The sequence below is a fragment of the Phyllostomus discolor genome, chromosome 9 (assembly GCF_004126475.2).
Source record: "Phyllostomus discolor isolate MPI-MPIP mPhyDis1 chromosome 9, mPhyDis1.pri.v3, whole genome shotgun sequence".
In the NCBI taxonomy this organism is placed as follows: Eukaryota; Metazoa; Chordata; class Mammalia; order Chiroptera; family Phyllostomidae; genus Phyllostomus; species Phyllostomus discolor.
In genome coordinates, this window is record NC_040911.2 from 8,019,063 (window position 1) to 8,046,629 (window position 27,567).

Genomic DNA, 27,567 nt, shown 5'->3' on the forward strand with positions numbered 1-27,567 from the left:
CAAGCAAACCTGCCAAGACAGGAAGAGGGGATGGGTAGGGACTGCCAGTGGGGATAGGATCTGGGGGGCAAGGGGGTGTGATGAAATGTTAAATGTTCTAAACTGTGGCGGGCGCGGGGCGGGGGTCTGCTCAACTCTTGAGAGTACTCAAGTCCAAGTACTGTGCACTTGAAATCGGGATGTGAATTAGATCTCAAGCTTTTCCTCATTTTAATTTAAATCCTGCCTTGGTCAAAACAAAACAAAATAAAACCAAAGCAACTCTGTTCACGACATCGAGTTATCTGAGTGATTCTGGAAGTGCCACATCCAGGTTTCCCCGTTCCTCGGAGGAGCGACAGTGGGCTGTGACCGTTTACGCCCAGAGACTAGGAAATGGAGGCCGAGGTTTCGTTTCGATTCCAGGCCTCCCAGGCACCGGCACGGTCCGGTGGCCGCACAGCCCGCCAGGTCGTGCCGCACACAGCCTCCGGCCGGGCAGGCGGGCCCCCGGGTTCGGCGACACTCGGCGCCTGGGCGGAACCGCACGACCGGAGCGGGCCCCACGCCCCGACGCGCGGTCGGAGGGCCCGGAAACCAGCTCTCCGCGGTCCTAAGACGCACCCGCGACACAAACCACCGATGTCACCGCGCCCACGCAGCGGCGCTCCGAGTGGCGCCGCCGGGGGCGGGGGGGGGGGGGCGGAAGGGGCGGACTGAGGTCCCCGAGGGGAGTCCGCAGGGCCCGGCCGGACGCCGGGCACTAGAGACCCGGCCCCGCATCCCCGCGGGTGGCACCGCCCAGCGGCGGTCGCGCCCTCTGCCGGCTCCGCCTCTTCCCCTCGGCCACCGCCCCGCCCGGAACCCAAACACCGGCTCCTGCTGCGCGCCGCGCGTGATCGCCTGCGCCGCCGGCCCCCAGGCCCAGGCCCGGCCCGCCGAGCGATGCTGCTGCTCGTGGCCACCTGCGTCGTGGCGTTCGTGCTGCTGCTGTACATGCTGTCCCCGCTCATCAGCCCCAAGCCCCTCGCGCTGCCCGGGGCGCATGTGGTGGTGAGTGGCTCCCAGTGCGCGCGCCCCAGCCCCGGCCGGCTCGGCCGCCCGGAGCCCGCCCCCTGGCCGCGGGGCCGCCACCGCCCCTTCTCCAAATGAGGGTCACCAGCCTTCGTGCACCCCGGCACTGTCCCCGCGGAGGGCCTCGGGGACCCGTCCTGCCCTCCGCGGCTGCTGGCTCCTCCCGGCGGGTGCTCCGGGGGCTCGCGAGCCGCTCGCCCATCCCAGGTGCATCCCTGGGTGGTGGCTGTTTTTGTCCTCAGTTTTCCCGATGAGTCACCTGAGGAACAGAGAGGCTGAGAAACTTTGTCAAGGACACCGCGGTCGGTGACGGCGCGGGGTGATGAGGCCGGGAACAGAGTCCCAGCCGCGGGGACCGGCCGAGGCGGCCCCCAGCTGGGAGATGGCTGGTGCGAGTGGCAGACAGCTGTTGCCAAAGGCGTCTAGGGAGTGACTCACGGGGGGAAAATTGGTCCGAGGCCAGTGGGCCCGGAGCCCTGGCTGGATGGAGGCGCTGGGACGCTTCTGCCCGGTCTACACTGCTCATCTGTCTCCGAGCTCAGCCTGGGGTCCCAGGGCGGTGCTGTGCCCCCGTTTCAGAGTCAGAGGGATGAGCCCAGCCACCTGGCAGGTGCTTTAGGAATGAAGGGGATGTGCACGGGCTTGCTTTGTTTCTTCCTGGAGGATCACGTCTTCAAAGGCCCCCTTTCTGCAGGTGTAGCACCTGTTTTGTGAACCGAGCCAGGACATCTCCCTACCTGCGCCCGGCACCTCGCTGTTGGCGGTGGCTCTGAATGCCGCCGCCCTGAGGCACACTGAGGCCGGAGGTTATGAGTAAGGACAGTTGGTTACTAAGCTGGCGGCACCAACCGTCCTGGCACCCGAGGTGACACACTTGAGTGTCCCCACTGGGCTGTGATGGGACAGGTCGGCCAGGCCTTTTAGTGTGCTTGAAATCTGGAGGAGCAGGCAAGAGGAGCCAAACGCCACAGTCACGCGGAACCGGGAAGGTGTCCCGTCCTGCCGCAAAAGCAGGGCGTTAAAAGTTGGCTTCCGTCACAGCTTGTGCCCGCAGAGCGTAACGTGGTAAAAGGTAACGCCAGAAGCAGCGGAGAATTTTGAGTCAGTTGTTGAGGAGCGTGTTTCCCTTCACCTTGACTCTGGTCTTGCCAGCCCATCAGGCTGCACGCCGCAGGTGGGTAAGATGGCCGAGGTGCCTGGGATAGACCAGGGGGAGTTTCTGATTTTCACCACCTAAGTTTTCAGACGCCCTTATAAACAATGCGAGGATGACATGGATGATTCCCATGGTGTCACTACCTGCCGTCTTTGTTGATGTCCTAAGAGGCGTCATAAGAAAGTGTGATTATGTTTTCCTGAGATTTGTTAGGACCAGACCAGGCAGTATTTGGAGAGGCAGCTGACGTGTAGAGGGCCTGCTTCTGTGGAGGTGTGAACGGACTGGGTCGTAACTATTTGTTGTTCGTTTCTGTTATCGCCCTGACTACCTTGTGGGCCTGTTACAGGGGGTGCACTTATTTAAATCAGTTGGTTTTTAAAAAGCTGTTCCATTGACCTGAGTACTGGAAAATCAAGTTCTCCTTTCTTGAGGATGGCTGGCAGCAACACTCCCTGCCACGCTCCCCACCTTCCGCCCTCAGGAAGAGGGGTGGGGTGTGATCAAAGAGTTGGTCCCATGTACACGGTATCTCCAGCGAATGATAGTAAGAGAGAATGGGAGAGGAAGGAAGTTAATCTTTAGTGTCCCGCATCTGGGCTCGGTTTACCAATGGTCAGGCAACTCCACTCCTATTCACCGTTTCTCTAAGCCAGTGTGAAAATCTCTTATATTTGCTCGTAGTGTTCAGAATAGCACAGCCCAGAGATGGCTAACCCTTCGATGTCTGCTGAGGGTTGGGTGACTTGCCAGGAAGGCTGGTTTCCCGTGAACCGTGACCCAAAAGCTGACGCCTTGCCCTTGTTCTTCTGGAATAATCTTAGAAGCAGTCGGGCGGAACAGTTCTTTGATGGGCAGACTAGCTCGCCTGGGCGACGTTGTGGTTGGACGTTTATGTAACTCACGAAGCGATCCCCCAATAATCCCTGTACCCGCCTGGCACCATGCACTGTTACTACGGCAGCATTGACTGTACTCCGTGCGCTGTGCCCTGCATCCCCGTGACTGCCGCGTAACCCCCAGGCTGTACTCCTCAACCCCTTCCCCTTTCTACCTATCCGCCCAACCACCCTCCCCGCTGACAACCATCCGTTTATTTTCCCTGTGTCTATGTCTGTTTCTGTTCTGTGTGTTCATTTATACTGTTCTTCTTAATGTAGTGGTTTAGATTCCACATATGAGTGAAATCATATTGTTTGTCTTTCTCTGACTGGCTTATTTCACTGAGCATTAATACCCTCGAGGTCCATCCATGCTGTTGCAAATGGGAAGACTCCCTTCTTTTTTAGGGCTGAGGAATGTTTCATGGCAGACATGCACCACAGCTTTATCCACTTGGCTGTTGATGAGCGCTTAGGACTAATGTATTAATAATTAGCTAGACTCAAAGGGCACCCCTTTCCCTCCAGTGAACTCAGGAAAGTACTTTAGATGCGCTGTGTATAGCTCAGTGCCAGGGATGGTGACAGATTGCAGCAGGGCCTGGAGAAGTGACAATAGTTACAGAACTACTTTTTTTTTTAACATCGTTTTAGAGAGGGGGAGTGTTTTAGAGAGGGAGAGAGAAAGAGAGGGAAAGAAACATCAATGTGTGGTTGCCTCTCGCGCACCCCCTACTGGGGACCTGGCTTGCAACCTAGGCATGAGCCCTGACTGGGAATCGAACCTGTGACCCTTTGATTTGCAGGCCAGAGCTCAACCACTGAACCACACCAGCCAGGGCTCAGATCTACCTCTTATATTGGTTCTAAGAGCCTGTGACAATCATGTTAAGTACACTTCCCTCAGAAGGGTGATGCCAAGTGCTCAGGAGCCTTTTCGTGTTTTTGCTTCTAGGTCACCGGAGGCTCCAGCGGCATCGGGAAGTGTATCGCTATCGAGTGCTACAAACAGGGAGCGTTCATCACTCTGGTCGCCCGGAACGAGGTGAGTCCGTGCTCACGGCCTGAGAGGCTGCACAAACGGCCTGGTTTGACGCCGGCACTGGGAGTCTCTGGGTCCAGGCGACATTCCCGAACCACTGGTTGTTTCTGCTGATATTCAGGACAATTTCTTGGCCGAAGACAGATCAGCTCCCCTAATAGGTACTTGTTGCCAGCCACCATTAGGGAACACTGTAGACGCTGGTGACCTTGAACCAGGAGAGGCCGAGAGGAAGTTGAGCGGCCCACCCGGCTGGAAGTGGGAGGCTCTGGAGGGCCCTCCCTGCGCCAGAGGTGGGAGGGGCTGGCGGAGGTGACTCTGAGTCCTGGAGGATGGGCTCGGGACCGGAGGCAGGTCTGCAGGGAAGCCACACGCCAGAGGAATCTCACCCCTCCCGGCAGCGTGGCAGAATGTGTGTTCTTCTGTGTTCAGCTTACACAAGCTCTGCCTTTCATGTTATTCGGGGTCTATTGTTCTTTCCAAAGTTGCTTCCGTGGCCCTGCACTTATGGGGTCTCTGGTGGAGTCCTCTTGCTCCACGGGGGGGCGGGGGAAGTGACCAGGGTTGTACTGTCCACTGCTGGTGTCCTGTGCCCGGCGTGGCTGGCATCAGCGGGCACTCAGACACCTCTGCTGGATGAGGGCGTGAAGGGGGATGACGGAGGGAATGGGAACGCAGCCTGACCTCGGTGCCTGGGGACCCGGGCGCCCCCACGTGGAGGGAGGGCAGGAGCAGGATCACCCGCGAGCACGGCTCCGTGGGAACCGCTGGCCGTGGGGTGCTTCGGGGCACACGTTTAAATGAGGGCACAGGGTTCAGCCTGGATGTCCACATTTTCTTTTTCAAATCAAGAAGGGCAGAATTAGACCTTTTCCTAGATTGGGCTGGTTGGCTCTCCTTGCAGAGAAGCATGAGTGTGGGTCGGCTTCTCCCCAAAGCCTGCCCTGCCCTGAGGCACCCAGTGCTCGGGAACCTTCACCAGTGCCTGAGGTTCGTGAGCCTGAGGAAAACCATGCATCCTTGCCAGTGGCATCTGCTGAGATGCTCCACACAGAGACTGGCCCAGCCCCGTGCACTCAGTGACAGATTTCAGAGACGGACGTATCTCAGCCTCCAGCAGATGCAGGAACTTTCCAACGTCCTGAACCTCAGCTCTAAACAGATTAAGACCCGGTTTCAGAACCAGAGAGTGAAATGTAAGAGGCGGCAGAAGTACGACTGGCCGAAGAATAACAACCGTTGAACTCAGATGAGCTCAGCAGCTGACTACAGAGTACCTGGGCTTCTCTTCCTGTCATCACCAGGGGTGCCTGGTGAATGCTTCTGGAAACCTTCCAGTGTGGAGCAACCAGACCTGCAGTGACCTCTCTTGCAGCAACCGTTCCTGGAACAGCCCATCTTGGAACGACCCTTCCTGGAATAGTCGGACTTGGTGCCCCCCCAGGCCTGGAACAGCCAGGCCTGGGCCAATCAGGTCTACACTCATGGAGAGGAATCCCTGCAGCCTCGGGTCCAGTTCCAGCAAACTCCCATCAGTGATCTAGAGGTCACCTTGGAAACGTCTAGGGAAAGCTATGATGCAATACTGCAAACCCCTATGTGTTATACCACCCAGCGAACCATGGATTTATTCCCAGATTACTCCATGAATATGCCGCCTGACTCCACAAACATCTAGCCCTTAGCCTTCAGTGTGACAACAGGTGTATTCAGTCTCCATTTGGCAGTGGTTACAGCTCTCCTAGCATGTTTCGGTGTGTCTCTGCCTTGTCATTATGCTGCTTCTCATTATGCCAATTTGGAGCGGTGGGGGTGAGGTGTGCAGAGTCTAATCAGAGATTTCCGCAGCCTTGCGGCTAGAGACATACAAGATGTCTCTGGCTATAGATAATTAAATATAATACTATTTTGAATCACTCTAGGCTGTAGAATATCAAACTCAAGAGTAGAAAGGAAAAGTACAAAGATGTGTGATAGAAGATTATTTGTGTTTTCTGGGATTGGGAGGCCTGTTAAAAACCTCAGCTCAGGCGGGTGGTTAAGCTACAATGTACTTACCTGATTTCCTCTGCCCCTTTTGCCATTTTACCACAAACCCCAAGTCATTACTCAAGTATTTGTGATAGATGTTTTGTATTCTGCTGTATCATCATATTACCAGTTTGGCTGGTTGGTTTATAAGTTTAAATGCAAATAAATAAAACATCTATTTTCCCATTAAAAAAAAAAGAAAGAAAGGCAGAATTAGCGACCTTGTACTTATACACTGACTTCTCTCCCAGTGCGTTTGTGTTGCCCTGACACCACCTCACAGGGACGGAAACAGCTTTGGTAGAGAGGCGTTTTGTGAGGGTGAAACAGTGCCCGTCTTGGACACGGGGCGGATGGAAAGGGAGGCGGGCGGCCCCGTGTTGTGGGTGCCTGGAGGCCCACTGTGTGGTCCTGGGAGGGGCTGGAGGTGAGGACCCCACGCCTCTGGCATCCGGGAGTCCTTTACGTTGTCACATGATGTTTTTTAATTCCAATTTTGGCAAAGTCAGGGGGTGTCTCTCTTTATTAATAGAACAGCGTTATTTTTGTCATAGACGCATTCACGTTTAGGAAACCGCTGTGTCTTTCTGGAGGATGGCCCTCCTTTTTTTTCGAGGTTCTGCTGTCCTGATGTATTTGAACTACATCTCTTGCAGAGCAAACTGGGACAGGGTAGGTTGATATTTGTCTCCTTGAACGTGCGTGAAACAAGCAAAATCGAGGCCCTGGAAGAATGGCTGTCACCTGGATAGCTTTGCCTGTCTGAAGGGCATCTTTGAGAACAGCCAGTCACAGGTTTGCCCCGTCCATCTAAAAAGTGACTGGCTTTGGGGGCAGAGGAGGAAGATATTGGGCAACCCTTTGGCATGGAATCGCGTGCACTCTGATTGCATATCCATGTGGTTGTTCTTGTCTTATATCAACTAAAAAAATCTCAGACCCAGCCATGGATTAGACCTGATAGGGCGACCCTCAGCGATTAGTACCGTTGATCGGGAGCTTGCGGCTCATTTATTTTCCTGTTACCTTCCCATGCCACAATCTTAAAAACCTGCTGTCACTAAGCCCTGACGTGTGACACACTCTGTAGCTCCTTTCCTTCGGAGACCAGCCCGTCGCCATGCGGCGGGGGTGCTGCCTTCTGTGTTTCCCAGAATCCAGTGCAGACACCCAGCACTGCCTTTGCTCTCCCGTCGAACGGGCAAGTGGACGCACGGCCAGTTGCCAGAACTAACTGTTCTCTCTTGCTTTCAGGACAGGCTGCTGCAAGCAAAGAAAGAAATCGAAAAGCACTCTATTAACGATAAACAGGTAAAGTCACTGTCCCCGTGATGCCTTTGCTGTATGCATCGACACCGTGGCACAAAAGGGTGACTTCAACTCTGAATGGTCTGTTAAAAGATACTAGATTTTCCCGATTGTCAGATACCTGTGAGGCTGTTTTTAAGAAGGGGAAGTCGTTTTGAATTGTCTGGAACTTCAGGTTATGACGGAAAACATGGACTCGAACGCACACAGATGATCTGACAACAGAACGCTTTACTAGGAAGCTATTTTATTCCAGTTCTTTATTTTAATCCACTTTAGAGCCACACTTAAGGAAAAGGGGGCCTTGAAAAACATGTTTGGGTGATGGAATTGTTGGATAGATGAAATGTTACATGTATGTACACGTATTGGTACACCACGTGATTTGTTATTACACGCATCACCCAGCTTAGACACGGGATCGGCCAGGGCCCCGAGGCCCCTGTCTGAGCCCCCGCCCCCCCGCCCCCCGTCAGCTCGCCCTGTGTGCCACCCCTAGAGGGACCCCTCCTGGGTTTTGTGTTGATCCTCCTTTTGCTTTTCTCTATATGAACCACCTGAGCTACATAATTTATGTACAGTTTGTGCATTGTTTATATGATTTACATATTCTTTTAAATAACAACTTGAGATAGAATTTATATGCGATGAACCACACCCATTTAAAGACGAATACACTTGTGAAACCACCGCCGACTTCCAGACACAGAGCATCTCCAGAGCTGGCCCTCGCCCCTGCAGGCCATCCCTGCCTCCCCTGCCGGCTGCACGTGGTGGTCCACCTGCCTTCTGTCACTTAGATTAGTGGCACAGTGGAGCAGTTTTACATTTATTTCTGTGTCCAGCCTTAACTGAGGCATAATTGACAAGTAATAATTATACGTACTTCAAGTGTCCGACGTGACGATTTAATACATGTTCACATTGTAAAATGATCACCACAGTTGATTCTGTTAACACACCCAGCACCTTGCATAACTGTGTGTGGGGGGGGTGGGGGTGGGAACAGTTAAGACCCACTCTCTCAGCGTATTTCGTGTATATAGTAGGTCAGTATTAGTCATGACAGACCCCGTGTTGCACATCAGATCCCAGAACTCGGTCAGCTTGGACCTGGGAGTCTGTGCCCTCTGGCCCACATTTCTCTTGCGTTTGCTCAAAATAGTTTTCTGCGAAAACTGCCGAGAAAATTCAGAGTCTGCTCACTGCATTGTCAGCAGGTTTGCAGCAATGCACTTGGTGTACCCAGAGGTGGACTCCTTATCTTTTGGAAAGCATTGTCCTTAATTAGAAAAAAAAAAACTAACACAAAAACTCATTTCGGATACCTGCGTGGCTTTGATCGCTCTCGTCCCCTTCTGACAGGTGGTGCTCTGTATATCAGTCGACGTCTCCCAAGACTACAGCCAAGTGGAAAATGTCATAAAACAAGTAAGAGGCTGGGCTACTGAACCCATGTGCCCTTTGGTGTTCTCACCATTCCGCTGTGTGGCTGGGAGCCGGGACGTCTTCCTGGCGGGTTCGGTGGTTGTATGGATTTTACGTATTGGCATCGCCTTGCTCCTAAGGAGCCTTCCTTCCTCTCTCTCCTTGTCCGCCCCGCTCACCTTTCCCAGGCGCAGGAGAAACTGGGCCCGGTGGACATGCTCGTGAACTGTGCCGGCATGTCGCTTTCAGGGAAGTTTGAAGACCTTGAAGTCGGGACTTTTGAAGTAAGTGGAAATCCGGTTTTTGCTCAGGGGGGGGCAGCCGATACAGTACAAGCTGAACCAGGCCTGGGGCAGGGGCTTTACGAACGACTTAGATGAAAGTGTTCAGGTTGCGCAGAAGCTTTGGAAGAGTAGACAGGGAGGCTGCAGAAGCTTTTGGTCCCGGTGCCCTGACTGTCCAGCCTCTTAAGGGTTTAGATGGGTCTCTGGACCTGGGTGTCGCCGGGTGTGAAATGGGGATGGACTCTTCCGTCTGGCCTAGGAGACCCTGACGAAACCCTGAGGCAGTAACTGTGAGAGGGAGCTCCGTGAGCCAAGGGACGCTGGGTTTCAGTGTCAAGTGTCCGTGTTCTTAACACGGAAAAGCCAGAAAGTTGAGGAACAGACTCTTATTTAAGAGTTCTGAAGTCAGAATAAAAAGAGCATGCGTCGTATTTATGGTTACATTTTTACACAGGCGTGCCATGGAACCTCTCTTAGTCATTTATTTCAGCCCATTCTTCGGAAATGGATATCAGATTGGAAATCTTTTACGTGCCAAACGCTTTTTTTTTAGCTGACATTGCACCAGCCCTCTTTTTCCTAATGTTCTCCCGAGCCGTCAGCACGGTGCTGGGTTCCGCGTGCGCCAGTCCGGGCAGTGAAACCACGCCCGCTTAGAGAAGGAGCCAGCGACAGCGGTGGTTTACACACCTCGCTTCTGGCGGGCGGTGGGCGAGCCCCGTGGGCTCCGATTCACAGCCAAGTCCAAGTCCAGGTCGGGGGATCCCAGACCTAATACCAGCAGGGTGGTGCCCTGCCTGGGGCTCCAGAGTCTTACGGCTCCTTTATCAACTAGGCAGAAAGACAGACAACCAGTCCACTTTTGTCTGTGAGTGATCCAAGGGAATTTGGGAGATTATGTCAGCAGCTGCGTGAAGAATCAATGGGAGGCAGGGAGTGGCTATAGCAGCCAAAGAGCCCACGTGGCTACAGCATCCCTGAGGATGGGTGGAGCAGAGCGCAGCTGGGTCTGCTGGGGCCTTGAGAGCCACCCAGAGCAGGATGGAGTTTAGTCTGAAACCTCCCAAGAGGTGTAAGCTGGGCAAGGCAGTCGGGCTCTCCTGCTGCATCAGGGAGGCTTCCAGGAGCTCTTGGGGTCGTTGAGGGAAGAAGTGATATTGGAAAGTGGATGGGGGTAGAATACTGGGCGACCAAGGAGTGTGGGGTTGCAGGAGTGGGGGACAGGTCAGCGCAGCGGCCCAAGCAGCTGATAGGGGGTGTTGGAAGAGGCCCTGCCCACAGTGAGAACTGGTAACTGTCCTAAAAAGGAAGGACCATTACCCCCAAGCTTGGGGCCTCCATTCCAGCCTGACGCTGGGAGACCCTCTCTGCCCACCCTCCTCCGGCTGCCCCCATGGAGGCCTCAGGGACCCGGCACCTCCCGAGGCCCCTCTCCCCTCCGGGGTGCAGTCGCTTGCTTTGTTCTGGTCAGACCCAGGGACCCTCAGGGAGCCCTGTTGGAACACACCTCTGGTCCGTGTTCCAAAGCTAAGAGTTCATGTTCCTGCAAAACAAATTCTGTCGCAGTTGCTTTGGTTTGGCCTCTTGTTTTCAGTCTTCCTCATACTGAAATTCACGTGCCCATAGAGTGCCTGTGCACCGTTCCCTGCCCATGTCCTCACTGCGCATGGCGGGCTGGGGTGGGGGGCGGTGGGGCAAGCAAGCACGCCCTGTGTGAACCCACAGACAGTCAACTCCCAGAAACCAGTGCCTGGTGTCTCTGGACTCTGCCCCAGGTGCCTTTTGCCCTTGCCAAGGTGGCTCTGCGTCTGCTCCCTGCCATAAACCCTAGTCACCACGAGCACAACGCTGTGCAGAGTCCAGCGAGGCCTTCCCGTGAATCACAAACCTGGAGGTGAACTTGGGGACCTCCCACGCACTTCCTTCTCTTCATCATCCTATTTTTTTTAAAGATTTTTTTAAAATTTATTTGTAGACAGAGGGGAAGGGAGGGAGAGAGAGGGAGAGAAACGTCAGTGTGTGGTTGTCTCTCCTGCACTCCCTACGGGGGACCTGGCCCGCAACCCAGGCATGTGCCCTGACTGGGACCTGACCCTTTGGTTGGTAGACCGGCGCTCAATCCACTGAGCCACACCAGCCAGGGTCATCGTCCTTTTTGATGCCTTTCTTTGCCGTGTCTTGGAGCTGTGTCTTGTGTTCTCTCCACCTGTGGATATTGAGCTGATTTACATTTTTGGTTCAGATTGCATTGACTGGAGGTCCACTTAGGAAGAATTGACATCTTAACCATATTGTCCTCTAACCCGTGGACACGGCCTAGACCTCCCCTTGGTTGGGTTTTCTTTCATTTCTCTCAGCGAAGTTTTGTAGTTTTCTCAGCAAAGTTTCGTAGTTTTCAGCGCACGGGTCTTGCACGTTGCTTTTCGGTATTTTATAGTTTCTGATGCTGGTATAAATTTTATCTTTTACATTCCAGTTTCTGACTGTTCATTGCTCACACAGTGAAGGACAATTGATTTTTGGATATTGATCTTGCAACCTAGCTAAACTCAATTACAATTCCAGTGTTCACTGGATTTCCGACTTTGAAGGTCATGTCCCCTGTGACCGTTCTGCTGGTAACATTGTCTTCCGGACAGCCTTGTTGCTCTGCCGGAACTTCCGGCGGGCACAGTTTTGGGTGGCAGTGTTGAGAACAGGCATTCCTGTCTTGCCCCTGATCTGAGGGAGAGAACACTCAGCCTTGACCATTTACGTGGCCTGGTAGCTGTGGTTTTGTTTTTGTGGTTTTGGTTAATGCCCTTTGTCAAGCAGAAGAAATCCCCTTCTACTTCTAGTTTGCTGAGAGTGTTTTTAAAATAAGGAATGGATGTTGAATTTTGTTAAATGCTTTTTCTGCATCTGTGGGGGTGATTGGACATTAGTTTTTACATGTTAAACCAACCTTGCATTCCCGGGATGCATCCCACTTGGTTGTGCTGTCTTATTTCTGTGTTCTTGAGGGATAGTTTCCTTTCTCGTGATGTTATCTTCTGGTTTTGGAATACGGGGTAATGCCGGCCTCGTGGGATGAGTAGGAGAGTATTCTCTTCTCACCAGCTTTCTGGAAGAGCTTATATAGAATTGGTATTGTTCTTCCTTAAATGTTGGGTGGAATTCTTTGTGGGGCGGTTTATGCCTTTAATTCTGTTTCTTTAATAAATAGATGGCTACGCAGGTATGTTCTTTTGAGCGGCTGGTGGTGCCTGTGTCTTTCAGGGAACTTGTCTCGTTCATCGAAGTCGTTGAATTTGTTGGCACGGTGTTACTCACTGTATTCCGTTATTGTCCTTCTCGTTTCTGTCGAGTCTGTAGTGTCACCTCTCTCACTCTGGGGATTGATAATCTGTCCTCGCCCTTTCCCAGACAGGATGACTGGACATTTATCAATTTTATCAAGTTTATCAAGTTTATCAATTTTACTGATTTTTCTCAATAACCAGCTTTTGGTTTATGATTTTTCTATTGTTTTGTTTCTGTTTCCTATTTCATTTATTCCCTCTGTTATTTCCATTGTCTCCTTTTTCTGCTCGCTGTTGTTTTCATTTGCTCTTCTTTTCATAGCTTCTTCAGGTGGAAGCTGAGGTCATTGGCTGGAGGCCTTTCACCGTCTCAGCCCCGCTGTCACGGCAGAAGGTGTTCTCACTTGCATTCGGTTAGAACATTTTATAATTTCCCTCGTCATTTCCGCTTTGCCGCTTGGGTTATTTAAAAGTGTGTTATTTAGTTTCCAAGTATTTGAGTGTTTTTCAGAAATCTTTCTCCTCACTGATTTCCAATTTCATTCCATCGGGGTCAGCGAACATACTTTGTGTGACTTGAATGAATCTTCTCACATTCACTGAGACTCAGTGGAGGGCCCAGAGTGTGGTCTGCCCTGCAGCCGTTCCGTGGGCACCGGAAAAGTGCAGCGGTGACATCGTTCAGGTCTCCTGTGTCCTTGCTGGTGTTGTGTCTCCTTGTTCTGCCGACTAGGGAGAAAGAGATATCGAAATCTCCGATTATAATTGTGAACTTGCCCATCTGACTGTCTTTGCAAACAGACTCGTAGTCGAAACTCTTGTCTTCCAGCCGCGTGCCCCCTGCTCCTGCCTGCCCCCAGAGGGCCTCGGGTCTCCTGGAGGTTCTGGGCTGCACGCTTTTTAGCTTCTCCACTCCTTGCCTAGCATTCGGCTTTCTGCTGAGCTGGTTATCTGTCACCTGTGCTTCTGTTCTTCGACTTTCAAACTATTGCTGCTGGTATTGTCTTTCCTATTTCCTGTGCTCTTTTGGATTCTTTAAAAATATATAGAGATTTTTACTGAAGTTGTAGTGGAGGGTTGTGAAGGGGCTGAGGGTGACCCCGGGATGCAGTGTGCCATCTTTTTTTCAAATACCGTTTTAGAGAACTGTTATTATTAAAATAGAATAACAATATTAAAAGATGTTTGGGGAGGAGGGAATGGGAACCCCAGCATCCTAACACAGTCACATAGAATTTTCTGCTTCCTTGTTTTTATGCCTGCACACGCAGGCTTTTATTTCCTATTTGAAATAGTTATAGTCACAGTGTGGATTCATCATCTATAGGTTTAAGTTTTTTTAAACGTACAGAATAAAGATCCCCCCCCTCCTGATGTTTCTGGCCATTATTTCTAAAAGTGATCTAACATTCTATTGAGTTAACAAGTCACGATGGATTCAAAGTTCCCCCAGTGAAGTGTTTGGCTTCACATGGCGATCGATCTAATATTTTTACGCCTTTAACGTAAGAACGTTTCAGTGCTCGTGGTCTTAGGTTTTCAAGTGAAGATGTTAAGGTGTTTTAAGAATTCCCAGGAAGAGGGGAAAGTATACTGTGGGTACTTAGGTAAGATCTTACCCACTGTAATATAAAAGCCAACACTTACCGAGTACTGACTTTGGGTCAGGGGCTGCCCTAGCACCGGACCTGGGTTCCCTCTTGTAACCCTTGCAGCAGCCTTGTGAGAGAATCCCGTTATGAGAGAATACCGTGTTTCCTGCTGCCCAGAGCTTTCTTGGGGATCGTCACATGGGCAGTCAATGGTAGGGCCGAGGCTCTGAACCACAGTCCAGGCTGTCGGGCACTGTCCTGGGCCCTCTGCGGTCTGTCTTGAGCTTAGAACTAAAGGGCTGGACCTGTTCGGAAGCTCATTTCTCACACTGCCTTCCCAAAAGTATCACCTGCAAGGAGAAAACGAGTTTGGACCCATTTTCAGCAAAGACGTAGCTGTGGTCATTGTGAGAACGCAAGACCGGACTTCAAATAAGAGATCCTGAGCATCGCAGCTCAGTTACAGGGTCCTTTTCTTGTTTGTTTGTTTGTTTGTTCATTGGTTCATTCACTCATTCATTCAAGGAGTCAACCAAGCTCCCACCTGGAGAGCTTGCCTGGGAGTGTGTGCAGCCTTGTGGCTTTGACCTTCCCCATGACCTCTCTGTTCCCTGCAGAAACTCATGAGCGTCAACTACCTGGGCAGCGTGTACGCCAGCCGAGCGGTCATCACCACCATGAAGGAGCGCCGGGTGGGCAGGATCGTCTTTCTGTCCTCCCAGGCGGGGCAGGTGGGGCTCTTCGGCTTCACCGCCTACTCTCCGTCCAAGTTCGCCATCAGGGGCTTAGCGGAAGCGCTGCAGATGGAGGTGAGCGCCGTTCACGGTTCTGTGCCTCTTCCCGTCAGCCCAGCAAACGCTCCCCTTTCGCTGGTGGCTCCTTCACACATGTCGTTCTGTTGAGTTACAGATTTGCAAACTTGACGTTCGTGAAAGAGCATTGGCTCCGTGCCCAACCGCATCTTGCAATTAAAGCGTTAACATTTTTATTGCGTAAAATGATGATAGTTGCGATGAGCAAAATGGCTGTGAGGTTTTTGCTTGCTTCATTGAATACACGAAGTACTGCTAAGGTCTCCATTCCATCATTGGTCTGATACTGTGTGAGCATGTGTAGCAAGGTTAACCAGATATTTTATTCTCTCATGGTGTTTCTTGAACAAACAGACCTGCCCTTCTGACTGGCTAATACAGTTAGCTTGCGTTTGAGGGCAGAGCTGAAGCTGCCTAGCTGTGAGCTTTTAGACACATCATTGAACTTGCTCTCCGTTTACTTCTCTGAAAAATGGGAGGGTTGGGCTAAAAAAAAATCATTTGATTCTCCTAATACTTACATTCAATTTCTTAAAGAAATATTGATCAGAGTGATGGCTTTTTATTTTCCCAGTTGCTAGAACCTTTTGTGGCAGAGGGGGAGGTTAAGGTTGGCATCAGAGGGAGTGGCTTGTCGTGGTGTGACAGTCTCGGGCCTCAGCTGTGCGGGGTCGGCTTCCGCGGTCCTATCACACGGGAATGCTTAGAGCCCTGCACACGGACCTGTCCAAAGTCGCACACTGAAAAAGGCAAGGCACACTTGTACTGCTGCAATAGGTGCAGAAATGTAACACCACAGCCTGATGTTCACCTGGAGGAGAATTCACTGTGGCCAGCCCTCTTATAGTCACTATTTGAGCATCCCATTTAACGACTTCGATCAAGGGTTGGAACATTATTTCTGTGTCACAGTCCAGATAGTAATATTTTACCTTCGAGGGCTCAGTGGTTTCTGTCATAACTACTCAAGCCTCCTGTGGGGAGCAGAGGGAGGAGAAGCAGACCGTGGGCAGGTGAGCAGGGAACCAGGTGGCGGAGTCCTGGCTGTGAATTATTAGGGGGACAAGTGCTGATTGCTGGGGTCAGCAGTGACGTAGCACACTCAGGTGACTCCAGACTGACCTCATTTCCCCTTCTCCCGGGGTTGCGGGATTCGTCAATGAAAGGAGAGTATAGAGATAGTTTATCGTATTTAGATTTTAGCACAGTATCTGACCAAGAACTTCAGGAGACTGGAAGCCCCGTGAGAGCAAGGGTTCTGTCTGGTTTGCTCACATCCATACGCTTTCGTCTCAGGACAGTGCCAGCACATCGCCGTAACTCAGGAGGTGTGTGTCGGATGAATGAGTGAAAGGGTTGGCTTCCCGGCCATCGGGAGGTATGAGAGAGTCACTGGCTTCCTGATTATGGACAGGATACCGCATCCGAAAAGGGGCTGCACGGGTCTCTCCCAGCCCTGACCGTCTGTGCCTGCGCCAGGAAAAAGCTGTTCTGAAACCTGTTTTGCTTATTTGGAAGCCCAGCCAAAGCCTTGAGTTTGGGAAACTCAAGAAACTCGGCTCTGAAATGCTGTCTTCCATTGGCTGATGGGCCACAGTCTGTACTGTTGGGCAGCCTGTCTGAGCTGTCGGCATCGGGCTCTGTTGGGTCTGACGGCCACTCGTGGGCTTTCCCTGATTAAGGTTCCCCACGGAGGTGAGGCCTGGCTCGAGGTGGATTGAGAACTGGCCTGTGAACCAAAAGGTCGCTGGTTCGATTCCCAGTCAGGTCACATGCCTGGCTTGTGGGCCAGGTCTCCAGTTGGGAGCATGTGAGAGGCAACCAATGGATGTGGCTCTCACACACTGATGTTTCTCTTCCTCTCTTTCTCCCTCCCTTCCCTTCTCTCTAAAAAAAAGTAAACAAATAAAATCTGAAGAAGTAATGATTGAGGTGACATTGGTTAGCAAAATTACGAAGGTTTCAAGTGGACAGTTCTAGGGTACATCATTGTCTGTTGCATTGTGTGTTTCCACCCGAAGTCAACTCTTCTTCTCTCACCGTATTTTTGACCCCCTTTACCCTTTACTACCTCTGCCCCTTCCCTCTGGCGACCACCATACTGTTGTCTGGGTGAGGTTTTGTTCGTCTTGTTCGTCCACGTGTTGCTTTCAGTTTTCTGTCCCATATTCGAGTTCCCTGGTCTGTGCGCAAGGCCGTGGGAGGCGGTTTTTAAAGTCGCTCTCTCAGAAACAAGTGGAAGAGAACTTGCTTGCTCATCAACCTCCCCGCCTGGCCCGAATCCAGAGCCATTCGTGGGCATAGCTGGGCTCTGTAGCTGCGTACCCCATCCGTGCTGAGGGAGCTCCCACGCCCTGGGTGCCCTGGGTGCCCTGGGGCCCCGCCGCCCCAGGCGTCCCCTCTGCACTTGCTTGGCCCAGACAGTTGCCGGGAAACCTGCTGTCCACACGGTCCTCCGGGGCCTTACGGCTCCTCCCACGGGCTGCAGAACCGGCCCCAGGAGGGACCCAGGGAGAAAAGGGCTCTGTGATGGGAAGGGACCCTGGGAGGCGCTCCAAGGCTGCTGCCCTGGGTGGTCCTGCTGTGTTCGTTCCGCCTCTGTAAGACCCACAGTGGGCGGACCTACCCTCAGCTGCCTGTCCACTTCCAAGTCAGCAAGGGTCGTGGCAGAGGTTTGGATGGGGTGGACCCCCCCACCCCGCAGAGTCGCTGAGCATCCAGGTCAAGCAGGGCTTTGGGGAGGCATGTCCCAGCAGACCAGCGGGAGAGTCTTCTGGAATCGGGGAGGGTGTGCGTGTGGGGGGACGTTTGGAGGCATAGCAGTGAGGTAAGAGTGCCTGGGAAGGGGCTCTTCCACACCGCCCGCGGGGCCAGGTGGGTTCCAGGTGCGAGGGAACCGTGAGGAGACGCTGGACAGCGTTTCTGTCTATAAATGGGGGGTGGAGTGGGGAGGGGTCTGAACGACGTCACCGCACCTCGTGGATGAGCTCTGCGTAACCACGTCAGCAGCCTGCTGGCGGAGCAGCAGGCCTAGGCCGCTCCCTGCCCTGAACCCAGCGCCCGAGCAGCGGGCGGCGCGGCCGAGGGGACCTGTTGAGTGTCGTCCCTTTGTCACTCCCGTCACCGGCAGCAGCAGGAGGGGGGAACGGGTGTCTGCGTGAGGACCAGCTGTCTTCAGGAGTGGCATTTAGGACGAGCCTTCGACTTTATGTCTCAATGAGCTTCCTGGGGAGGCCTTTCCTGGCTCCCTGGGCGGTGCTTTTACTCTTGGGGATCAGCCTAGGCCACCTCGGAGAGAAGCAGGCAGCCGTTGGTCCCGTACACTGGCCTGGCACCCCCTCAGGCTGATGGAGGGGGGGGCAGTCAGGGGTGGACGTGCCGCAGTTGTGTCTTGTTTACTGAGGTGCAGCTGTCGTTTCTGAAATGCAGGTGAAGCCCTACAATGTCTACGTCACGGTCGCCTACCCGCCCGACACAGACACGCCGGGGTTTGCAGAAGAAAACAAGACAAAGGTGAGCGTGCCCCCCTCTGTGCTCTGGCCCACGTCTTGAACGTCGCCAACGCCGCTCCTGGTTTTCTCCTTCCACACTCCAGCCTGCAGGCATTTCATCCGTCAGAAAGTTGAATGCCTTTCAGTTAACGGGCTAGCCACAGGCCTGTGAACTTTCTGGAACGTTCATTTGACATCTTGGAGAATGCAGCCACGTTTTCAAAGGCCTTGAGTTTTGCTAATGGTCGTTGCAGCCTTGTCGAATTAACAAGGTATCTTCTTTGTGACGGAGGAGCGTGCAGCCTGTATTTGTAACTAATGAGATGGTATTCTTTAGAAATCACATCCTTCTGAACCTAAAGACCCGGTTGCCTTTCCACTGTCTCCCTGTGGAGGTCTAATGGGCACCTCAGACCCTGGCACTTCCGAAACGGGACTTTTGATTCCCTCTCAATCCCCCTCGTTATTTTCCTCTCGTTGCCTGGCGCCCAGCGCTCACCCAGCAGCGCAGGCTACCAGCCGGAAGCCAGCCGGGTTCTCCCTCTGGGCTCCCCTGTCAGAACATATCCCGACTCTGACCTGTTTACTTGTGTGTTGTTAACTGCACGTGTCACTACCATTCTAGCAGCGGCAGCCACTGATATCTTTGCCTAAAGGTACTTTGCCAGCTTCAGACTGGTCTGCCTGCTTCCGTTCATCTGCCCTGGGGTCTGTTCTTCGTAGAGTCGTTCGCAGCCTTTTTAAAGTTTGAGTCAGGGCTTGCCACTCCCCTGTGTAGAACCCGCCTGTGATTAAAAAAAAATAAATTAAAAAAGGCCAAACACCTCTTGGGCCACACCGTCCCACGGAATGTTCTAGAATGGTGAAAATGTGCTGATTCACTCTCTTCACCTTGTGGCTCTGGAGCACCGGAAATGTGGTGAGTGGGGTTGAGAAATTGAATTTTCAGTTGTATTTACTGTTACCCAACCCCAGGTTAAAATTAAATAGAGCGTGTTGGCGGTGGTGGCCATCGTGCCTGGAGGAGAATCCGGAGGCCTAGCATGAGGTCCCCAGGGTCTGGGCTGCGGCCACCCACCTGCCTGCGGTGTTGCCTCCTCCTCCCCAGGCTCAGTTCCGCCGGCGCCTGGCCTGTCATCACCCGAGGGCGTCTCTCTTGCCGTCCCCTCTGGGTGTTCGAACGGCTCCCTCCCTTGGTCCTTCCCAGCTCTGTCCAGCGGTCACTTCCCCGACCCTCTGCATCTTGGATGGCACCCCCCGCTGGGGTGGTCTCCACCCTCTGGCCTCACATTTCCTCCAGGGTGCGTGTCGCCCCTGGACACCGCGCACAGCAGCTGCCAGCGGTCCGGAGCGGAACGCAGAGCTTTGCCTTGTGTCTGGAGGAACCTCCTCCGTGCCTCGCTGCACGGCAGCCGCTCGGAGCAGACGAACCCGGCGGGGAGGAAAGGAATCAGTCAGAACCCGCCACCTTGAACTGGCATTGCTCATGTTTCTTCTCGTCTATCAGGAGGCTCAGGGTGCATCCCCACCGCATAAATGTGGGCGCTCGGGCCCCGTGGGCCATATACTTGCAGAAAGATGTTTGTGATTTAGGAGCTTTTTTCCTATTCATTTCTCTCCGGCTCTGCCCCTTTTAAAATGACTACTATTTCAAAGGAGTAAATGTAAGCCAAATGTCTCTCGCAGAAGAGGCGGGGAATCTGCTAAGCAGATTTGCAGCATTTGGTAAGCAGCCTTTTAGTTTGAAGCCAGCGCCGACAAAGGGTGGTGATTTCCCTGTGAAGATGTGATTTTGATGTTAAGTTGGGGTTTTTTTTCCCCCATCGCTGAAATGTGGGGCAGACTTCTTAGGGAAAATCAAATCCTATGCTGGCCTGTGGCGCCCATAGGGGGCGCCGTCGTGCTTTTAAATCTAATGTGTGTCGAATGCCGCGTGGTTATGCCAGCCTTGTGGCCTGGAAGAATGAATCGTGGCACCTTCAAAGGGGCCTTTCTCTTAATTCAGGTTTATCGAGAAATACTGGGCTTCAAGGAAGTCCTCTGCTTTCCTATTTTAAGAAGATACATGCTGGTTTTCATTTTAATTCTTTTCAGCCGGCACGGTAAATAAAATTTACAGTTTCGTGCCGTGTAAGGCTTCAATTTTTGAAACTTCTAACGAATTCCCTTCTAAAGAATTTTTGAGTGTTCGTGCGCATCCCTGCAAAGGAGATTTTTTAAAACTGGGGGGAGAAAAAGACCCTGTCCACAGAGAATTTAGGAGGTAAATTGTAAACACCCAGGCAGCGATAATACACATGAAGGCAGAAATGTTCGAAGATGAGGTTACTGCGGGTTACGAATTCACAGAAGCTTTTTGGCCTCTGTGACAGTGGGGATGGGCAGTTAACAAGAGGCTAGGATGTGGGGTTCTCGTGTCCCTGACCCAGTACCAAGCACACAGCCGCAAGAGGGACCAGCCACTCCATATTTTATCTCCCAGTCTCCTCGTGGCCTCTTAAGAAACCGCTGCCGGGTTGAGTGGCGCTGTGGCGGCCCCTGCTCGGGACCTCCGCTCCGCCCGGGGGTCAGTGCCCCGCTGGCCTGGAGAACCGTGACACTTGAGATGCAGGCCTAGAGCAGGCTGGCCTGGGGCGCCCGGTCTGGGCTCTGCGGAAACCCCATCGGTCGGGCGTCTGGCCCGAGGTGAGGATTCAGGAGGGGAGGTTGCTGGTCCCTCGTAGCCGTGGTGTGTTCTCATTCAAGCTCTGACGGTCCTCGCTGGGAGCCGAGACCCCCCAGAGGTCCTACAGAGAGTGGCCAGGGCCGCTCTCTCTCTCTCTGGGTTCAGGTTCTGGGCTGAATTTTGTACAGTGACCAGGTAGGAACTGATGGAGAATCCAGATGGACCTAACTCCAAAAATAGGAACCTACTCCAAGGTAGAAAACTGAACTTATGTCTAAACGGGGGGGTACATGCAAGGGGCGGGGAGGGCTGTGAGAATTTTATTGATTTTTTTCTCAATGCAATGGTGTTGATGTGTCCCTTCTCCACCGCAGCCTTTGGAAACCCGCCTCATTTCGGAGACCACGTCCATCTGCTCCCCGGAGCAAGTGGCCAAGCAGATCGTCAAAGACGCCATCGTAAGTCAGTCCTGGCTTCCTTCCGTAATGGCTGTAGTTCTGTATTTCCGAAAAGGAATTTGTCCCCGGGGGCTATTTCAAAACATAAATTAGTGTACGTTTTTGGTCAGCATCATCCTATCTAGTGTGAGACTCTGCTTTTCTTCCCCTGGAAAGGTTACCGGTTCCATGGTAATTAGTAGGCTTTTTTGGAAATGAATGCTACAAGGTCTGGCACAAAGAATACCCCTGTTTTATTGCGGACTCTTGTATTACAAAATCATAAGCATGGAATTCTGTAGCATAACGAGAGCACACTCAAGCACGCCCACCATATGACATTTTAGGTGAAATGTTCAAATTAAGACTAGATTATTACACCCACATTATTACCCTGCCAGCCACACGCAAGCAGGACTTAACTTCCGCCGGACCCTGCATGACACAGGTGGCAACCACAGGGCCTGAGGGCCGAATCTGGCCCTCCACCTGGTTTTATGCAGCCCGGCGGCAGTGCCAAGCTCCTTGCCCCTAGTTAAGGAGTAGGTACATTTATCCAGTCCTAAAATTAACATTCGGCTCTTTGAAGGTAGCCACGAGGCTGACACGGCCCCTGGTGAACATGAGCTTGACACCCCTGCTGTGCCGTACCCTGACCTTAGGCACAGAGTGATGGGTGTGGGTGTGGGAACGTCGGTGCTTTGGGAAAATAACAAGACTCCTCCGTGACACGTCGACGATTCGTTCTGTGTACTGCACGCGGCATGCTGCTGCCTCCTCGCCTCTGTTCCGCGGTGGTTTCCGTTTGGGATGATTCTCGGTACCTTGCCAGGCTCGTGGGTTTGTCTTTTTCACCTCCCTGCCTCCTCCCAGAGCCATTCTCCCAAATGTTCACTCACGAGAAAGTGCAGCCCGCCGCCCCCCCACCCCAGCCCTCCCACCGTCAGCCCAGATACCGGCTTCTGGGCTACAGCGTGGACGTGGGGTCAAGAAGGTTCGGCTTCAGAAGCCACGTGCTGTTTCGTAGAACAACACACGTGCTGGAGGCTTTTGGACAACATTCCTGTTATCCCCCACACGGGAAAATAAGCGGGGGTGGGCGTGTCTGTAAACCTAAGGCTGAACCTAGGAAATCTGGGGGCCCCTGGCACCAGGGGTGCCGGGACGCCACGCCTGAGGCCGGCCCGGGCGGAGTGTGAGAAATCCCGAGCTCTGCGAAAACGCACGCAGATGCAGGAAGGACTTTGCCCTGCCGCGTTCAAAGGCACAGAACGACGGCACCGGGGATGGGGTGGACTTTGTGTTTCCTGCTTATCTCAGGTCAGAGCAAACAAATCTGTGTTTGATGATCTGACACGGCTCTCGGTGTTGCGGCAGGACTCATCCAGGCCGGCGGGGGTCAGACTTTCCCCCTCTCGGCCACTGGGCACTCTCAAGGGTTGACAGCCCCGCAGAACTTTGCTCTTGCTTACGTCGGGGATATTTGCCCCATTACAAGTGGAAACTGTGTAACTCTTAAAACATTTATGAATCCCACTTAAGCGAACGGTAACAAACCCGCTACATGTTAATGTAACGTTTTTACAACCGTAATCACTTCTCAAAACAAACCTTGGGTGGAACGGGAGGCCGTTTTACACGGCAGTGGTCGCCTCGCTGTGTGTGTTCCTGGAAGGCAGCTGGGCTCTCCGAGCCGCTTCTGAGAACGCACTCATTCTGGTGTCACATGTGGTTTTGAATGAAGGATACAGAGAAAACCTGGCCTTACGCAGGCACGTACTTAGAAGAGAGAGGGAAGGGCGTTCCACTGGCTTTTCAGATCACCACGGGCGTGCTTTTCTTGGTTGGAAACCCACGCTGGAGGAAGAGTCGTTTCTTAAAGGTTAGTTGCCGTGTGGCGTTGGGAGCTCCGTTAATGAACTTTTTGTTCCCCGTTGCAGGGGAAATCCACTGGTCTTTGCACTTTGGATGTTTTGGACCCATTCATGATTTTGTAACGGCATGCATTAGTCATTCGGAAAATATGGGCTCGCCGAGTTATCCCAAAAATTGCATTTATTAGTGTCGCTGCTGGTCTTGTAAAAAGTCTTCATCTAGTGGGAAGCTGACGGTCTCATGGAAAGCTCAGATTTTAATACTGACCATAAACACTGCCAGTTTTTTCTTAACACGACAGGGCGTTTCATTAGTTTTCCAGAAAATTGATGGTTCTTGCATGTTAAAAACGGTATTCCGTGAACAGAGCGGCGAGTTTCATGACCGAAGCCATCGGCATAGGGGTGCTTACTGCTAAGAAGACACGTCCTCAGGGGTTGGGCTTTAATTAAACAGTCCATTTTACCACCTTACCCAGGGCATTTTACAACAAAATCTACGTTTTAAAATTTTACAAGGTCTTTCGGAATTTCTGTTTCCTTCGTATATTTATCCCGGCGGGTGTGTGTGGCCGTGGAGAGGTGCCACGATTGTGATGGGTGCTGACGAGACAGCATTTTGCAAACATCACTCGGTAGAAGAGTCCGAGAACGCTTCCGTCCTGTGATGACGATGGTTTTGTCGTCTCGGATGCCCAGGGTCCTGGGACCGGCCCACGTTGGGAGAACCTCCCCTCGAGCCGGCAGCCCCTCGGCCAAGGCCGTGTTCGTCCTGAGCTGCGGGAGGAGCTTTGTCAGGCTGTCATCCCGCGCCGGATAAACGGACACAGTTCCCTGTTTGTGACACGTTGAGTTGGCTCCTTTCCGTGTAACTCCTCTTGCTTCTTTCTTCTCTTGCCTCCCCTTTCAGCAAGGGAACTTCAACAGCTCGGTGGGCTCCGACGGGTACATGCTCTCGTCCCTCACCTGCGGGATGGCTCCGGTCACGTCCATCACTGAAGGGCTCCAGCAGGTAAGCGGCGCCCCGGCCCGCAGACAGGCGGACAGACGACAGACAGCGCCTCTCGTTAACCCTCGTGAGAAAGGGCTAAATAACGGACTTAGCCACTTGACCTGAGCCTGTGAGCTATTCTCCTTCACGCGGCAACTCCCTCCCCACCTCTCCCAGGGACTGGGCAGCCAGTCTGGCTTCCTGTCCGATCCGATCGGAAGTGTTTGGGAAACAGAATGCTCCCTTGTGGGGCGTAGTTCGGGGGGGCTCTCGCCTGACCGCCCTGGGGTATCAGACTAGAGCTCCCCCTTTCCAGGTGAGTGAGGCCACAGGTAACTCAGCCGCAGGAGACCCAGGCTCAGCCCCGCCCCCACCCTGGCAGATGCTGCAGCTCACCCGGGACCCGAACGGTGAACTGTGCCTCCAGGCACTGGGGGCCGTGTTCGCTTCTGGGGGGTCAGATGTAAACGCCAGGGGTGCCCAGACCACCAGGGTGGCGCTAGCACAGCGTGAAGTCATGAGTTACACCAGGGGGGCGGGGACGGGGCGGGGGGGGGGGGGTGGAATCCTGAGATCCTGAGCCAGGGCTGCCCGCGCCGAAGGGTGGGTTAAAACGAAGCACCGAGCTAGGTGCCGCACTCCACGTCCAGACCGAATGTCCGAAGGACTCAGCAGCTGTTGGGTTTCCTCCCCCCACCCCTGTGACGTGCCCACGACGTCGCTGTTCCCTCTCAGGCAGGCGCTCCATGACGTGGAGGCGCCTCCTCCCCTCTCACCCCCCTGCTCTCTGGACCACCTTCGTGAACCTTAAGGCAAAAATCTTGATGTTAGTTTGGATGTGGGTGATGCTGGAGCAGATTTTCCCGAGCTTCAGAACCCCGAGACTGCTAGGAATGCGTTTTTCTTTGTTTAATTTGAACATACAAGCTGAGCCTGTGTTCTGTCGTTCCCTGTCTGGCAGGCATCACGTGTCCAGTGATGCACAGCAAATAGCTGCTGTCCTCGTGTTTTATGGACACTGACCGGGTTTTCATCATCCTTCTCCTTGCCGCGGGTTCGAAGATGTGGCTCAGACACTGTTTATTCGAGACATGCCCTGAACTCCCTTGAAATGCACTACGGTGTCATGCTGTTTGACGGCCGAGCTCACGGGTCTGTCTCTACCTTGCAGGTGGTCACCATGGGCCTGTTCCGCATGCTGTCTTTGTTTTACCTGGGAAGTTTCGACAACATCATCCGTCGCTGCATGGTAGAAAGAGCAAAATACGAAACCGCAGACAAGACTGCCTAACCCTTGGGAAGAAGGAGTGTTCCTAACTCATGCGAGCAGCTTGCTGCTGGACGGGACCCAGTCTTTGGACCACAGACGCTTGTGTGTGTTGATTTTGAGTATGTCAGATGGGACCAGCGGTCTCCAGCCACCTGGCTGCGAGCGAGGGGATGGAAGCTCAAGTGCGGACAATGGGATCACTGCTGTGCAAACGTGGGCCGGGAGACCGTCTGGTTCTCCGGGAGGAGAGGCGATGACGGTGGGGCAACGGGTAGGGACGAGCAGGTCGGGAACGGGACTCCAGAGCCATCATTCACCTTTTCTCCAGTTGTTCTTTTCCCCGCTGGGAGGTCAAGCCCGAGGTGGACTTGGACACGGAAGACCTTGTGAGGACTTGTTAAACCTGCCATGTCAGACGGTTTGTGGGTTTCTGAAGCCTTTTTTTCTTCTCTCTTTCATTTCATATATTTTACTCAAAAAGAGTTTTACATGTTGTGGGTGAGTCTGAGTACGTAATGATGTTTCTGGACCCCTGTGCAGCTTGCTGGTGGATGCTTGTGGGGTTCTCTTGCTCTGGGAGTTTTCCATCAAACTCCGCGAGGAGGGGAGGTCAGTGCAGAGAGGAGAAAGGGGGTAGGTGTTTTCCGGTAGGAAAAATCAGGCTTTCTTGTCTTCTTGAGGTTCCAGTTACTAGGGCGCTTCTCATTTTTCACTCAGGGGGAAAGGCAGCCCCCGAAAATGGTTTTTTTTTTTAAGAGAAATAAAATCTTAGAAGCTTAAACATTTACAGTTGTCTTCACCAGCCATGATGAGCTGAGGTTTCATTCCATTGTATCAACAGTTTATTCCCATCTTTTCCTTTCCAAGTTTGCTGATACTAGTATAGTATTTTTTTTGTTTTTTTTTTTAAAAGACCAGTTAAAACTTTTTGACTTGACTTTTTCAATTCATTCATGAATTGATGAAAACACACAAAAAAATTAGAATGTGAGACGTTCTTCTCCTCGTATATATGTAACTGTTAGGAAAGGCTGGTGATGGCATATTTGAATTTCGCTCATTAAGAGAAACCAGTTGGACAACAAGGCCGATTTGGAAGATACTGGTCTTTGAAATGAAATGACCACCGCGTTCTTTCTGTGAGTGACTCTCCCACTGGCCTGGCCGGTTCTGGAACATTCTCTCTGAACCGCACGTGAAGGAAGCACAGTCATCCTGCTCACAGCACGGCTCTGGCACCTCTCGGCCCTGGAGTGCTGTTTCTGGACGACAGGCTGTGTCGCCCGTTCGTGGATTCCCGCAGTAAGTGCCTGCGGTGAGGCGCAGCCGGCAGACCCATGTCACCCTGTCCGTGTGCACCGCCGGCTGAGGACGGCCGCCTTCATGCTAACGCCATGCCCCCTCCTCGCACGGTCGGAATGCGTGTTCGGCAGCAGGTTCCAGCCCGCTTGGGCGAGACAGACCACTGCTTCTGAAGAGGAAAGTTTTTATTGTTTTTTAAAAAAAAACTTGACAAAAGATTGAAGACCTAAAAATGAGAGCAGAGAGTTTCTTTCCTCTTGAGTTTTTGATCCTCTTGACTTTAGAATGACTTAATTTTTTAAAAGTACGATGTTTAACGGCTTTAATCCATGCGGTCTTGTTAATCAAAAGCGGAGGGTGGCCTATTTAAATACTATCGATGGCAGGAGCAGTGATGATTTAATAATAGTGAGCTGCGTGGGGTGACCTCCGTGCGGTTGCTGGGGGCGGGGGGAGGGCCCTCATCGGGTGGGAGTCCCAGCCTTTGGCCTCCATCACCCGCGGACGCCACGCAGTGTCAGAAGTGTAGCAAGAGCTGTATTTTCATAACTCGCAGATGACAGTTACATTCCTCTCTGTATTTTTCTCAACTTTATTCTTTTCTCACAAGTGTCCCTCGAATGTTGGCACCTTCTGCTGGTCTGTATGGCAACCGAGTCCAAGGTGGTG

At 52.7% G+C, this 27,567-nt stretch overlaps 1 protein-coding gene and 1 pseudogene across 1 annotated transcript; both read left to right on the forward strand.

Annotated features, from left to right (window-relative positions):
* Positions 1-808: 808 nt before the first annotated feature.
* On the forward strand, positions 809-27,504 carry KDSR (3-ketodihydrosphingosine reductase). Its single transcript, XM_028524473.2, has 10 exons — positions 809-1,032; positions 4,046-4,135; positions 7,418-7,474; positions 8,837-8,902; positions 9,088-9,183; positions 14,674-14,865; positions 18,298-18,381; positions 21,399-21,482; positions 24,246-24,347; positions 25,498-27,504. The coding sequence occupies exons 1-10, from the start codon at positions 925-927 to the stop codon at positions 25,615-25,617; spliced, it is 999 nt and encodes a 332-aa protein (XP_028380274.1). The 5' UTR covers positions 809-924; the 3' UTR covers positions 25,618-27,504.
* On the forward strand, positions 4,787-5,810 carry LOC114506229 (annotated as a pseudogene).
* Positions 27,505-27,567: the final 63 nt, after the last annotated feature.